At 48.4% G+C, this 15,442-nt stretch overlaps 4 protein-coding genes across 4 annotated transcripts; 3 read left to right on the forward strand and 1 right to left on the reverse strand.

Annotated features, from left to right (window-relative positions):
- Positions 1 to 1,159: 1,159 nt before the first annotated feature.
- N7487_010910 (uncharacterized protein) lies at positions 1,160 to 3,413 on the forward strand (the record flags this gene model as incomplete). Its single annotated transcript, XM_056878640.1, has 3 exons — positions 1,160 to 1,348; positions 1,393 to 1,814; positions 1,874 to 3,413. The coding sequence occupies 3 exons, from the start codon at positions 1,160 to 1,162 to the stop codon at positions 3,411 to 3,413; spliced, it is 2,151 nt and encodes a 716-aa protein (XP_056723959.1).
- Positions 3,414 to 4,904: 1,491 nt separating this feature from the next.
- Positions 4,905 to 6,540, forward strand: N7487_010911 (putative UDP-galactose transporter; the record flags this gene model as incomplete). The annotated part of the gene is given in 5 exon segments (XM_056878641.1): positions 4,905 to 4,973; positions 5,051 to 5,080; positions 5,157 to 5,340; positions 5,351 to 6,138; positions 6,218 to 6,540. The coding sequence occupies 5 exon segments, from the start codon at positions 4,905 to 4,907 to the stop codon at positions 6,512 to 6,514; spliced, it is 1,368 nt and encodes a 455-aa protein (XP_056723960.1). The 3' UTR covers positions 6,515 to 6,540.
- A 434-nt stretch (positions 6,541 to 6,974) lies between these two features.
- N7487_010912 (uncharacterized protein) lies at positions 6,975 to 12,055 on the forward strand (the record flags this gene model as incomplete). The annotated part of the gene is made up of 10 exons (XM_056878642.1): positions 6,975 to 7,197; positions 7,244 to 7,378; positions 7,443 to 8,448; positions 8,525 to 8,706; positions 8,756 to 9,444; positions 9,502 to 10,077; positions 10,129 to 10,280; positions 10,334 to 10,431; positions 10,495 to 11,017; positions 11,074 to 12,055. 10 exons carry the CDS (start codon positions 6,975 to 6,977, stop codon positions 12,053 to 12,055), a joined length of 4,566 nt encoding a protein of 1,521 aa, XP_056723961.1.
- A 1,126-nt stretch (positions 12,056 to 13,181) lies between these two features.
- On the reverse strand, positions 13,182 to 14,889 carry N7487_010913 (uncharacterized protein; the record flags this gene model as incomplete). Its single annotated transcript, XM_056878643.1, has 3 exons — positions 13,182 to 13,667; positions 13,730 to 14,200; positions 14,509 to 14,889. 3 exons carry the CDS (start codon positions 14,887 to 14,889, stop codon positions 13,182 to 13,184), a joined length of 1,338 nt encoding a protein of 445 aa, XP_056723962.1.
- Between the last annotated feature and the right edge of the window lie 553 nt (positions 14,890 to 15,442).

The raw sequence follows: 15,442 nt of genomic DNA on the forward strand, positions 1-15,442 counted from the left end.
CTTCGCCCCGGTGCATTGGGCGAACGATCGATTTGTCGATCTTGGCTCTCAGACGCGACCGTCGCGGGTTGAATTGTGTACGGAGTACCTAGGTATTGGCATCAGCTATTGTAATGCAATTCTCCATAGTGTTTGGCTCTAGCCCTCGAGTGGACTCCACATTTTCTAGCGATTTGTGATTAGGGAAAAATTATCCATGCGAGTGGATAGGAGGGGATTGGATAGTTAAATGAGTGGAGCAGAAGATAAATAATTCCAATTAGCGAAGGCAAGGATGTGGACAGGATTTGGGCGTCAATAGCGTCGACGGAGAGTACGGAGAAAGCCACCACGTTCTTCACGTTACTTTGGATTTTATTTTAGGTTGCAGATACCGCAGTAAGGGGGATAAATCTCCTATAGGGTTAAAAATGAGATCTAAATGTATGGAGTACAGAGTACAAAGTACCTACTGTACCAAGAATAATAGTGTGATGCAAATGCATGCTATATAGCATGATCTGTAGTCCTTATAGGTACATAACAAATCGCCACCCGGATCAGATTCACAGCTATCACAAGCCAACCTGGAATTCCCCGAGGCCATCACATCCTATAACCTACCTACTCCGTACTCCGTCCGTACTATTTCTAATATTCCTAATACCGTATGTCGATCAGCTCTGGAGATGCCGTGCTCCACTCGCAATTAAAATTGGAATTAAATGAAACACTACTGTTCGGCCTATGAGGATCTGGTTCAAGACATCTGTGGAGTTCTCCCCCTTTCAGACCCGTAGGAATAGGAAATCCTTCCAAGGTTCTAAATAATTTATCTTGTCGACGTACAAAAAAAACATCCCGACCCCAATTTGACACGCATTTTGCCCGGATCTTTTATTTCACCAAAACTATACCCTCCCAAATCCCAAGTCACCACCTAAACATCCCCAAAAAATATCTTTATTTCTCCGGTACGTTGACGCCTAGCTCAATTTCCCCTAAATAAATTGCACACTTAATGAACTAATTTGGTGGAGTAGATTAGAGTCGGACCCGAGACCAATACTTGAACCACCGGGGTCCCGCTGAGCTGCCACATATTTTGCGTACTCAGAGCTCATGAGCCCATCGCATCATACGATTTCATGAGCAATTGAATTTGGGCCCCTCTCCCACCATGGGACACCGAGAGATCACACCGGTCCATGTGCCGCTTCGAACATCGAGTCGCAAACCAGCACAACACGACCCAATGAGCACTAAGGACCAGACCCGAATCGACCGGCGAACCTCGAAAGCCCAAAGATTTTTCGGAACCGACATATCACTTCCTACGGAACATGGCGGGTGGCAGGAGCCTCCAAATGTATCCCGACCGAGCTTTGTGAAGCCACCCAATGATGCTCCTAGGCAGAGCTCCGGCTTCGTTCCGTTCCCGCGCTCTTCAGAAAATACTCTCATTCCCCCGATCAAAACCTTCGCGTACGGGCTTCCTCGCCTCTGCTAGGCCATGACTATCGATCGCAGGAGGCTGCGCCGCCGCTCCCCAAGTCGTCGAAAAAGGTTCACCATGCTGGTTCCTCGTCCACCCTTTTCTCCTATTTCAGCAAAGAATCCTCCAAATCACCCAAATCCTCTAAATCACCCAAGAACCAACTCCAACCTAGAGTACGACATGGTCTGGCGAGTCAGCCAGAAGTGACATACACGCAGGCTCAAGATCCGCCGAAAGAGTCTAAGCGGAAGATGCGTCCTCCAAAAATCGATCTTTCCGTCTTGTTCCCCAAGCCACGGAGTCCCACAGAACAAACACTTCTTTCCCCCACCGAATGGTCAACTCCCCTTCCCCCGTCTCTACAGTTGTCCCGGAATCTTCCAACAAGATTGAAAGGATGACCGGCGGCACGAGCAATTCTACTACGAGGAGATACGTCGACCCACCTCCCCCTCCTCGCCGATCTTCGATCACCAAAAATGACCCACCCAAGCATAGCGGTGATAATTCGGATTTGCCTTCCATTGCGGAGAGCAAAAGTAGTGACTGGCTAGAACAACCATTCGAGCGGACAGTAGGGACGAGTGAGATTGATTTGGCCCTGGATCGATATGCGGGGCGACGATCACTTTTGAGTCGCTCAAGCGTATATACTACTAGCCGCGAGAAATTGCAGCAAGAACAGCAACGCCCCGAAGAACCCCGGAAGAGCTCAAGACGCGCCCACAGCCCCTCTCGATCTAAGGAGACGTACTTGAGTCCTGCCACATGTCCAGACCCTAAGCGTGGTCGTGGCTTAAGCACTTCCCAGGAATCTTGGAAGACCAATGAGTCAAAATCAAAGAGCGACAAGAGCTCATTGACCAAGAAGAGCAGCAAAAGCACCTTGAAAAACAAAGATCTGCGAAATACCAGTATGCTTTGCCTCTCTTCTTCTTCAGAGGACGAGGATGACGAGGATCAAACCCCAACCACCGAGTCAAAGCGCAATGCGAGCAAGTCTAGAAGGAACAGTGTGGCTACTTACGACGAATACGACCCCCAGATCTACACGGCTTCCACTGCTCACGCGACCACTGCCACGGCGGTAAGACGATTTGACCGGAAACTCTCGACTAGCACTCGTGGCTCCCGCCAAACCGAAAACAGCCTGCCAGTGCCAGTACCTCGCCCACGAAAAAGTGCTCAATCCTCGAACGACAAGTCTCAAACAGCTGGGCGGACCACGCAAACTCGCCGTTCGAGCGGAGTTCCCACTATCCCCGATGAGATTCTGGCGCAATTCCCCCAGCAGCCTCTCCGCTCCCCCGCAGAGTTGAAAGAGTTGAACCGGAGGAGTCGTGTAATCGCCGTGACCCGCCAAGAGCAAGATCTCCTCGAGGCGATGCGTATCCGAAAGGGCAAGGTCACGCCGAGCCTGTTCAATGCTCAAGGAGCGGACAGAAGATCACTAGCCTCTGGCCCATCCCGCGATTCCTTCTGCGGATCCGACACCTCATTCCTGCGTCTCAGCAACGTATTCCCGCCATTCGACGTCCGATCGGAAAAGGGTGCTACCCAATATAAAGATGGAACGCCCTCCCAAAGCTCGGGGTCGGATAGCGAACGGAAACCTCGCGCTAAAATTTCCTCTTCTGGCTTCAGTGCGGACTACTCAGAGAGCTTGCCCTCCCCTTCCACCAGCGGTGCTTCACCGATGACACCCACTTTGCCAATTCATCGTTTCTCGCCAATTCCCTCTCCAAAGCCACCCCCAAGAGGGCCCCCGCCTGCCATCCCCGGAGATCAGAAGCAGCACACCCGCCGACGCACCGATAGTAGCGAGGCTATCCTACTAGACGATGGCGCGGAGTCGAAAGGCAATAACGGTCTTCCTCTCTGGTCCTTCGACTTTGATTGGAACCGCGAAAGCGCTAATATCGGTTCTGTGCACTGATCGCTTGGCCCTTGATACCCAACACTCTCACTCCCCCCCTTACATTTCCTATTTCACTCTTCTCTCACTCCCTCCGTACTCCTACTTGATTTGATCTCCTACAGTCTTTCCTATATTTCCTTGATTTCATCGCATCTTGCAGCACTTCGCTGCAAGCATTTTCCAACCACATAGACCTCACTTGTCCTTTTCCTACATGACCCCTCTTCCTTGTCTCTTCTTACTTCTCACTTTCTCTTCATTGCTTTTTTTTGAATTAGCGTTCACACAGGCTTCTATACCTGATATCATGTTTTAACTTGGGTGATCTTCGTGCCTCTCTCACGATTTCATTATTTCCGGCTCATGACTGTTGTCATTAATATTCTCAATGGTCACCAATTCATCAACCGAACTTGTGCAATGTTCTTGTTCCATTCTCCACCTAGTCTTGCCCCTAAAAAGTGGCGGTCCAGCTTGGCCCCAGTTGTATATTGCAATGCATAGCGACCACTAAGGACTTTGGTCCTATTGGGTTTTAGGATTCACCGCCCATCTTTTTTTTTTTTTTTTTTTGAAGTAATCTCCATCAATGTAGCGCCTTTGGATTATTATATTGCCATCCTAATGACAAGTTTGTATCTATATGTATTGTGTTGGTCGTTTATATAGAAGCAAAAATAGTCAGTCGCTATGACTTCTGTACTTAACGGTATAACTAAACCATGTAGGACTCGGAGGATGTGAACATGTTGTCTTCGTCTTCATGTAAATTTCCTTTTAGATGGGGTTTTCTAGATATGTATAAATGACTAGAATAATCAATCTGAAACTACGGAGTACTCCGTATAGAATAGAGAATGTTGACGAATGACGACATAGGAGGAATAACAATGGGGCTGTGGATGTGGTGGAGATGCCCTGGAGATGCCCTGGGCAGCTCGACGTCATCAACTTTTTTCAAGGTTAAGGGGGACCAAAATTGAGTCCAAGACATTGTAAATATGATATGAGATTCCTGTAAACGAGGTGTGCCATATATTTGTACTCCGTACACACTTACCTAGTGCAGAGAAAAACTTCAGCGCTCGAACCTTTGGTGACTCTTTGACCGCCGACCTTCTCGTCTATACCCCCAGATTACTGTCGTCCTGAGCTCTATCCTTTCCTTTTCTTTTCCAAGTTCCTTTCCAAGTTCTTCAATATACTCTCCTTCATACAGCGGAGTTAGCCGATGCCCATCCTCTCCTTCGCCTCCCAGCCACCCACATCGCCCCCCGATCGCCTCGGGAAACCCTATCGGGATCTAAAAGGGAAGATCTCCAGAACAACCCACACCCCTGGTTCGCGAATTCGGATTTACACTTTGCTCTACATCGTACACACTTTTTCTTGTCGCTCCCTCCACTGAACTCATTCACCACATTCACCGGACTGGGGATTGCACTGCGTGCCCCTTTTGCGGAAACATTAGCCACTGTTTAGAGGGAACACGCGACCTACTACTTCGTCATGGGAGAGCGCGCCCAACGCCAGCCATCTGGGCTTCGAGCTGCGGCCAGACTTGCGCCATGGATTCTGGTACGACCTTGTTGGAAATTACATGGCCTTTGCGGTTTGGGGACTCTGTTCGCTGACTTACCTCGGTTTCTTTCTAGTTCACGGCGGAGTCGACTGCGTTTGTGTTGGTAAGTCACCCTGCGCGACGCAGAAAACACCTGTGATAAGAATGGAAGGCTAATCTATATTTTTACGATATTCTAGCTAGCTCATTATTCTCGAGTTATGCCTCCCGCCGGTGGTAAACGCTATCTGACCTCTACGGCGGTCTTCCTAGTCGAAGTGGTCAAGCTGGCCATCTCCCCTCACAATGGCGCTCTACGACGTCTCCAAAACCGCACCACCCTCGATGCCCGCTACCTCTCTCTTTTTCTCCCTCACAAGCGCCGTGTTCTCAGGCGACAGCTGGAAACTCGCTATCCCTGCCTCGCTCGACGTCTTGTCCAACTCCCTCCTGTACATTGCGCTCTCGAACTTACGAGCTGCGTCGTTCCAGATTACATTCCAGCTGAAGTTCCTTACCACTGCGATCTTTGGTCTGATGCTTCTGAAACGGAGCATCCCCGCCCGCAAGTGGGGCCTGCTTTTGCTTCTTGTTGTGGGCGTGGCATTGGTGCAAATCCCCGATGCCAGCCCCGAGCAGATGTTGCAGGATGATCATGCTAGTCATCATTTCCCGCGATCCTTGGAGGAGTGGAAGGCTGTCAAGCAAGGTGCTGGTGCTGGCAGCAGTTTGCAAAAGCGGTCTGCAACATACGAGGGGATTGAAGAGGACATCCTGACGGCCGACCCACACTTGAACCCCGCAATTGGTCTCCTTGCGACTATCGGAGCGTCCTTAGCTTCCGGGCTTGCGGGCATTTATTTCGAGAAAGTCCTCAAGGACAGCTCGAATCACATCTCGTTGTGGGTCCGCAATGTGCAATTGGCCGTCTACTCTGTTTTCCCGGCTCTCTTCATTGGAATTGTTTTCCGGGATGGTGAAAAAATCGCCGAAGATGGCTTCTTCCAGGGCTACAATTGGGCGGTGTGGTCTACTATCATCATCCAAGCCTTGGGTGGTATCGTTTCTGCATTCTACGCCAGCAACGCCCAGAAGGATGCAAGGAGCTTGGCCACAACTGCCAACATAATTTTGACCATTGTTGGAAGCATCTGGCTATTTGAATTTGAGGTCACTGCAAGCGTACGTCCCCTGCATTTTTAACACTTCTCAGCCTGCCTCCACATGCACATTATGAACAAGACTGACTGAGACATTATAGTTCCTCCTGGGCTCAGCTGCAGTCCTGGTAGCAACCCACTACTATGGAAACCCCACCTTCAACCCTGCAGTGGGTTCCTTGCGTCCACCTCCAATCCGCATCGACGCCTACGAGAAGGACGCCGTAGGTCCCGATGGCTCCCCTGTGGCGCCTCCCAACGACTTTTCTATCAAACTTCCAACCTCACCTTTCCTCTCTGACGGCATGTCGTCATCCCGTCCCACCTCACCGGCACCTGGCCATACTAGAGTAAGCTCTAGCCGGAATGCGAGCGCGAGCTACTTCGATGAGAAATGATTGATGTACCTTGCTATGCACGTTGATATTGATCTACGTGATGAGATGCCTCTTTACGGGAAATGATATTGGATACCTGATAGATGCGGATGTAAGTGCGGTCTTCAAGAAAGTCGCCAGCCGCGAGCCCTTTTTACTATTCTTGATGTCGCTCCTAATTTGGAGCTAGCGCCTCTTCGCTGCCCAATTTTGCATGTCCTCTTGCTGTCAAGATGTTTGCTGCCTTTGGCTCATGTATGCATATATACGAATCAATGAAACACTTTCATATACCCCACAATACTTGACAACTCCTATTCTTACTGATTTTGAAATGACACTGCTACAGTATAGGTATGGGTGGTCCACGTGCTGTCACGTTATCGGAAGCATCCGTGGATAGAACTTGGAACCAGACACTCTGCAACTCATTACTACAAGCACCCAGATTCAATCTAAATCATCGAGATTGCATTTCAAAATGCGAAGAAACTATCAGACCTCAAACTTCAAGCCATTCCAATTGCCCACTCTGAGGCGCACAGATGCCGCCTCACCATCCAAGAGCAGTGGAGCTGGAACGATGCATCAGACACCGATCAATGACTCCCAGCAACCGCAACCCAACATCTCGTCCCTTTGCAAACCTTTCACTGAGCTGACATCATCAGCTCCCAATGAGGACGTTGAATTGGATGCTTTCGGTGAGTCTGCCGACTTATCATCATGGCGGGTGCTGATGCAAGCCAGACCTGGAACTACTGGCCTCAGAAGATAGAGAGGAGTCAATTCAAGATCCAGGATTTGGAATTCCTAGATCTACGCCACTTCAACCCTCTCGTCAACCTGATCTACAGGCACCTCAATTTTCCCGTTTCTTTCAGCGTAAGTTGCTTGTATACGAGTGCTGGTGTTTCTCTCTTGACGATTCGGGATTGACAAGTAACAGCAATCTCGAGTAACCCTTCTTCCCGCTGGAATGGATCCAGCTCGTCGGATCCTGTTTTAGGGCCTTCCTCGAGCCCCTTGACTTTGTTCCAGCAGAAGAAGGATGGGATGCGGATGGGACAGCGCAACCTTGAGACGAATCGTGGCCTTTACAATGACGAGACTAGTCAGAACTCACCCCAGGAACCGATCGCACAAGCGAGCCCCGAGGCTTTGACTGTCAATAAACAATGTCAAAATCCGTTTAGCAATATACCACCATCTGTGCGGGGAATCGTCCTCGTACCAGTAAATAACCTACCAGAGAACTACCGCTCGATGTTTCCTTTCCCACTTTTCAATGCCATTCAATCTAAATCCTTCCATTCCGTCTACAACAGCAATGATAACATCGTTTTGTCTGCACCCACCGGCAGCGGCAAGACAGTGGTGATGGAATTGGCCATATGCAGACTCCTGAACACCCTCAAAGACGAACGCTTCAAAGTAGTCTACCAAGCACCCACCAAATCCCTCTGCAGTGAGCGCTTCCGAGATTGGCACTCCAAGTTCTCCAGCTTGAATCTCAAATGCGCAGAACTGACCGGAGACACGGACCACACGCAACTGCGAAACGTCCAGAGTAGCCAGATTATCATCACGACGCCCGAGAAGTGGGATAGCATGACTCGGAAATGGAAAGATCATATGAAGTTGATGCAGCTCGTGAAACTCTTTCTTATCGACGAGGTGCATATCCTGAAGGAGACGCGAGGAGCTACGCTTGAGGCTGTGGTTTCTCGAATGAAGAACATTGGATCGAATGTGCGATTTGTGGCACTGAGTGCGACTGTTCCTAACTCTGAGGATATTGCTACCTGGCTTGGGAAGGATGCGACAAATCAGCATGTTCCTGCGCACCGGGAGCATTTCGGCGAGGAGTTTCGTCCTGTCATGCTGAAGAAGGTTGTCTATGGGTATGCGTCTAATTTGAATGACTTTGTATTTGATAAAGTTTGCGGTTCAAAGTACGTGACCTTTCGGCTTCTGTCCCTTCTTTCCATTTGTGTTACTCGTTTGGTATACTGATTGGTGCTTGAAAAGGTTGCCCGAAGTGATCGGAATGCATTCATGCAAGAAACCCATCATGATATTCTGTTGCACGCGAAACTCATCCCTCGCGACGGCAAAAGAATTGGCCCGTCTTTTCACATTGACCAATCCACCCACAAGGCTTTGGAAGGAACCCAAGAAACGCCTCGAAGTTCATAACGAGGACCTAAAGAGTAAGTATATGAGCTCTTTTTTAAGATTAACTTTGCTAATTGGAGATAGTAACCCTTCCTACTGGTGTAGCATTCCATCACGCTGGTTTGGGGCCCGCTGATCGCCACACTGTTGAGACAGGCTTCAGAGAAGGGAACATCAACGTCATATGTTGCACGTCTACACTTGCAGTGGGAATCAACTTACCTTGCCACCTTGTCATAATCAAAAATACTGTCAGTTGGCAAGATGGAGGCTGCAAGGAGTACTCGGATTTGGAGATGATGCAGATGCTTGGTCGCGCGGGCCGACCTCAATTCGACGATAGTGCGACGGCAGTCATCCTCACCAGGAAGGAGCGCGTAGCTCACTATGAGAGACTGGTTCAGGGATCCGACAGTCTGGAGAGCTGCTTACATTTAAACCTCATTGATCACCTCAACGCTGAGATTGGCTTGGGAAACATCACGGACGTCCAATCGGCCGTGAAATGGCTTGCTGGTACATTCTTGTTTGTAAGGATTCGTCGTAACCCGACGCATTACAAGCTCAAGGAAGGGGCGGACCAAGAAGATGAGGATCAGCTGCTTCGCAATATTTGTGAGAAGGATATCAATCTTCTTCAAAAATATGGGTTGGTCGGATGCGAAAGCCTTTGTTCGACCCAGTTCGGCGAAGCTATGGCTCGGTACTACATCCAGTTCGAGACCATGAAAGTTCTATTGTCACTGAAGCCAAAGGCAACATTGTCCGAAATTGTGAGTATTTCCCTTGGATTGCTGAAATGAAGAACTACAACTAACACTACATTCCAGCTAAATGTGATCGCTCAAGGTGACGAGTTCCGCGAGATCCGCCTCAAAGCTGCCGAGAAATCACTTTATCGAGAGATCAACCGTGACCCAGGAATTCGTTTCCCTATCAAGGTTGATCTAGCCCTCCCAGCCCACAAGATCTCACTACTCCTTCAATCCGAGCTAGGGGCAATTGAGTATCCCGATAACGACCAACTTCAGAAACACAAATTTACCTTCCAGCAAGACAAAAGCCTAGTCTTTGCACATGTCAACCGACTAATTCGCTGCTTACTCGACTGTCAAATCGCCCGTGGTGACTCAATTACGATCCTTAATGCCCTTGAACTCGCCCGAAGCTTTGGAGCAAAGGTCTGGGACCACTCACCTCTCCAAATGAAGCAGATTGAGCAAGTGGGTGTTGTTACAGTTCGGAAGTTGGCTGCTGCTGGGATCACTAGTATTGAAGGACTGGAATGTGCGGAAGCTCATCAGATTGAGATGGTTCTTAGCAAGAATCCGCCTTTCGGGTCGAAGTTGCTCTCGAGATTGAAGGAGTTCCCGAAACTGAGGGTTTCTGTGAAGATGCTTGGAAAGGTTTGGAATTTGTTATGACGGTAAATGTGATTTTTCTAATGTGGAAGACAGGAAGTGAAAGTTGACTGTGTCAATGTCCGATTCAAGGCTGAAGTCGCGTTCATGAATGACAAAATCCCGACGTTCTTCCAACGTCGTCCGGTTTATGTGTGTTGCTTGATAGAGAGGTCTGATGGTCATATGATTGATTTCAGACGCACAAGGTGAGATTCCGAGCTAGTTATTTGGTTGTAAGCAATTTCTGATACCCTTCAAGTGCAGCCAAGCTCCAAGAGAAGCTGGAAATTGAACTCACCGCGGAATTGGCGAGTGCGGAGCATGTTATTGTGTGTCATGTTATGTGTGATGAAATCGGTAAGACTTCCATGTTTTCTTCTGCTATTGCTTTTGTGTAGATATATGCTGACAATTTCCCAGCGGGAACATCGAGACAAGCTGAGCTCAGACCTAACCTGCCATCTCACCTCTTTGCCGTTGTGCGAGATAGGAATACCAATTCCCAAAACCCTGAAACCTCGAACTTGCCATCTCGTTACCCCAAGGGAAATTTGAATACTAGAGAGGCAGAGAAACCGAAGACGAACACATCTCATCCCCAGGGACGAGATATGACCAGCATCATGACCAAGTCTCAACAGAGTGTGGACGATTTTGATGGCGATGACTTGGAGCTCGATGATTTCCTCGCTGTGAATGAACCCCGTGGCAAAGCAAAGGAATTTACAAGGCCACGACCTCGACAGGTTGACGATTTTGATGATATAGATTGGTTTTCAATTGATGCGACTCCACCGAGCCCAGCCAGGGGAGTACCGAGGGTCTCAAAGCCTCGAGAAGATGACTGGGCGGTGGACTTGGACGAGCCAGAGGACGAGTACGAGCCAGTCAGACTTGCGAATGGCAAATGGGCTTGCAATCATAAATGCAGAGATAAAACTAGGTTTGAGAAAGCCATCAATTTCTTAATTTTTAAGCTGGCTAAGCTGATGATTGCAGTTGCAAGCATTTCTGCTGTCGTGAGGGGCTGGAAAAACCTCCGAAGCCGCCGAAGCGGACAATCCCTACGACCCAAAAGGAAAGTGGTCTCAATCAGCTGACTATTTCAGCAAGTATCACAAAGGCAACTCCGACCAATAATTCGAGTTGGGGAAAGCAAGTGGCTAGACAAGGCGTCACGGGGCCCAAGAATGACGGCCTTGTTTCAAAGGCGAAGCAGATGTCAATATCGCAAGCTGGAAAGAAGAATCCAAGTCGAGAGAGGTCTATCTTCTCGGAGCGGGACAAGAACGTGCCTTTCTACCAGAGAAAGCTGGAAAAGCGTCCAGAGAAACCTCTTTCCAGTGATTACGGTGATGAAAGCTTCGATGATTTGCCGTCTCCGTCACGTCTTCTCAGGAATAGAGGATCTGGGTTTGAAAGATCAGTTTCTCCAGTGGTGGATGACCAGGCAAAGAACAGCACCATGGATGTGCCGGCTATTGAGACGAAGCATACAGGTGCCGAGCCCGCGCCCTCCACGTTACGGATCAATTTCTCCCAGAAAGACCAAATGAAGCCATCCGCCCCAAAAAGACAATACGAGATAATTGAGATCCTGGATGACACACCACCAGACTCAAGGATTAAAACAACCAAGGACTCTCCTGTCAAGCAGAGTATACTGCCACTCTCAACAAAAGCAGACCAATCCTCCATCCTGAAACGGAAGACGAGCCAAGACGAAACACGAATGGAACACAAGAAACGGGTTAAACAAACTCCCTTTGTTCCTGCTTTACAGGTTCACGCTTCAAACTCTTTGAACGATGAACCCCAACTGAGTCCTGGGCAGCCTGCGCCTCCTATTTCTCCCGCATCTCCTGCATCTCCTGTTTCTCCCGTTCCTGTGACCGTTGGTCGGATGGACTTGAATGCGACATGGGACAACGATGGAATTGATCTGCTTGATGAGTTCAAGGATATTATTAGATTCATTTAAACGCTCGAAAATTGCTGGTCAAGTGGTGGGAGCTTTGCCTTTCTCATGCATCTCTAGGATTTCTTTTGCGTGATGATGTGTATGCTGGATTACTACGAACTGGTGCAAGTTGTGACTTGTCTTACTTCTATATAGAATATTGGGGGCCCTGCTATATTGACATTAGAATTCTCAGCATGAAACAATCCTGAAAGAATTCGGTTGCTTTGGTATTCTCCAATGTCTCGCTCCAAGTGTGACTCTGTATTCAATCATGGCCCCGGGGTATTCGATAGATTACTATAGCCGATAAGGGGTCTAAGGTTGTTCCTTCCCTTGAATTGTTGTTACTAATTCCTTAAGATAACCTCTAGGGCTTCCCAGGAAAATATCGTAGTGCCCCAAGACTTAACCTTCAAAGGCTTTTCAACCCAGCATGCCTAAGAAGTCTCAAACCAACATACCAAACAGTGCTCTCCTGGCCTCCAGAGAGATCTGTTTGGAGAATATGTTCCAAGGCCCACGTGCAGCTGATGGATCTCATGGCGGAGACCGACCTGGTTTGTGCGACTATGGATGATGACAAGTACACGTAAGTCATGGAATGGCTACGAAAAGAAGCGGACAAACGACTTGACGTTATGCTGAATAAACTGAACGTCCACTGTGGATTCTAGGCGAGGAAGCTCCTACCAACCTTTGCAAATTCCCATCAGAGAGAAATGGCAGAGGCACCACTTTGTATCCAAAGTGAGACAGGTGAAAATGGCGAATGGATCCCCCACCACGAGGCGTAAAGCTAAGTGACGAAGGAGTGTACTTGGCAACCAAAAACATGTCTGCCATAGACCGTAGGGAGAGATTTCAAATTGACTTTGACAAAAACGGATATATCCAAGCCATACGCATTCCGGAAGACCCCACGCTACTAGGCTGGGTGTATGACCCGCCTATAGTGATAGTGGAACGCGGGATAATACTACTCATCGGAAGAAAGCACGCGAAGAAGCTAGGCAGCCTCACCCTGATGGGAGAAATCATATCGTGGCGTCTAAAACCTGTCGTACCTATAGAGGAGTTGGATGGCTAACACACCCACCTGGTAGCCTGAGGCCATACCACAACAGTTTCAAATCAAACCTTGGAATCATGCTGTTCTTGCAGTAACCTTCACAGCAGATATAGCGACCAGTGCAAGTCCGTATAATGCCGCTGCGAAAAAAAACGGAAGGCCGAGCCATGTGTCACCAAGGACCATCCCCAGATGGTACACCCCTGCCAACAGAGGCCCTGCTACCAGCGATCCAATTGAGCTCATTACACTGAGAAGTGTATAGGCTGTGCTCAATGATGTCGGATCAACGAGGGAAGTCACCAATGTTCTAGCCGTGACAGAAAACGGCGATCCCAAACCGAACACCACAACTCCAAGACTCAGGAAGATTAGATTTGGCGCCATAAAGATAAATAGACACCCCAGAAGCATCAACAGTGCGTTGGCTTGAGTAAGTATCTTGTCTCTTCTGGCCATATCAAATCCAAGTTTGCGATCAAGAAGACCTGTGATGGCGGGAAGTAGAATAAATAGAGACAACAGGTTAAAACTAGCCCGAAGTGGTAGCACGTATGATGCCTAGTAATTGCTCAGCATGCACAACTGACTCGATATATATGGAAAATACCTGGAGAACATACCTCGGCATATGATAGGTGGAATCTTTTTGAGATATACTGCAGCAGCAGTGCAAATGCATGTGTCCCCACAAGTGTGACAAAGAAGGAGACAACAACAAGTGCAGCATTCTTATTATGCGAGAGGTGCTCGTATAGCTCTCGGATCTTTTCAGAGACATACCAGGTACGAACTGGCCGCTCCTCGTCAGATGAAGTGGAGGTTGGCTTGGTCTGATTATGGATTGCAGGGAAAAATAACACTCCCCAAATAACCGAAGTTGCAGCAATCACAGTTGACGCGAGGAACGGTATCCAAGGACTTTTTGTCATTAGCGCTGCACCAACCGGGGGTGCAATCAGCTCCGTAGTCAAGATAACCGCTGTCATTTGAGAGAAGACAGTTGTTCTAATGCATGCGTCTTTAGCAAACAATGTTTTATCGACCTTTGCAGTAGTCATACCTCTTTTTAGCAGGGGTGATACTAGCCACAGCTGAAAAAATCAAGGACGTTGCGACCTGCGGCCCTCCCCGAAAATCTGCCAAAGGGCAGAGAACCAAACAGCACGAATGGGCAATACAGGGTAAAACCAGACTATATCATAAGGTTAGCATGTTGAAAGGTGTATCCCACTGCGAGTTGAGACTAACAAACCACTCTACTCCAGTTGGAGCTCATGGCATTACCGAAGAAGGCCAACAAAGCGACCGGTCTGTATCCAATCCAATCCGCCAGCATCCCATAAGGCACGGCCAGAAGTATTGCTATTCAAAAGTCAGTTTTGCTGTTTTTTTTTTTTACAAGGCAAATCGTGTCACGCTTTCCCCAAATTATGGACTCACCAGGAATAGTCTCGAACGTTTCCCTCCAACCGTTGAGTAATGCAATCTCCGTCTGAATGGGCTCTATCTTGCATCTCTCTGCAGCAGAAAGAATAGTGTTTACAGCAGACCTTGCATAATAATCTCGGCATACTATGTCTTCCAAGATAGCGACCTCGGCGACCTCACCCAGATTATTGGAAAGATCGAAAAGAAGCGCCCCGCCGCATAACAGCACAACTGCAGTAATCCAACTAGGGTAAACTGGTTCTTTGGTCAAATCTGGATGAGCTGAGCCTTCTGGTTCTTGTTGAAGTAGACTTGCGGTTTCATCGTGAGTGGGGTCCCTTGGGGAAGACATGGTGTGGAGATGAAGCAGGGTCCACGTAGGGTCCACCAGAGAAAAACTTGGGGCTCTTATAGAAATTGGTGATTCTTTAATTTGTTTCTTATGCCCGAGTCTAACTGGATTTGGACGATATTACATAGGATCTCCGGAAATTATAAATCAAGCATTTGCATAAAATATGGGGTCCATATGTACGGCAACTGACTCTGTATTGGTTTAATTATCGTTCCCATGATCACTATTTGATGCGATCCTGGACTTGATTTGACATTAGTTCTGACATGTCAACCCATATACCGGTACTCCGACGGTGATAGAACTGAGTCAATGGGGTATGCAGGGATATAGATAACACTACTATTATAGACCTCACAGCCGATTGGTTACAGGCAATTGCGCTTCCACTGTAACCTAAAGCGAATCGAGGTCAAGCTAGGTTAATCACCCCATGGAGAGCCCCCTCCGGTTCGAAAGTTTTCAACTTGCTCTCTTCCCCGGGTTCGCCATCAGGTTCGCTCAATATGAGCGACACGTGTGATCGTGCCGACAACGGCTTCGGTCCTAC

Source organism: Penicillium crustosum (assembly GCF_028827405.1).
Source record: "Penicillium crustosum strain IBT 35664 chromosome Unknown utg000005l_segment0_segment0, whole genome shotgun sequence".
Taxonomy (NCBI): Eukaryota; Fungi; Ascomycota; class Eurotiomycetes; order Eurotiales; family Aspergillaceae; genus Penicillium; species Penicillium crustosum.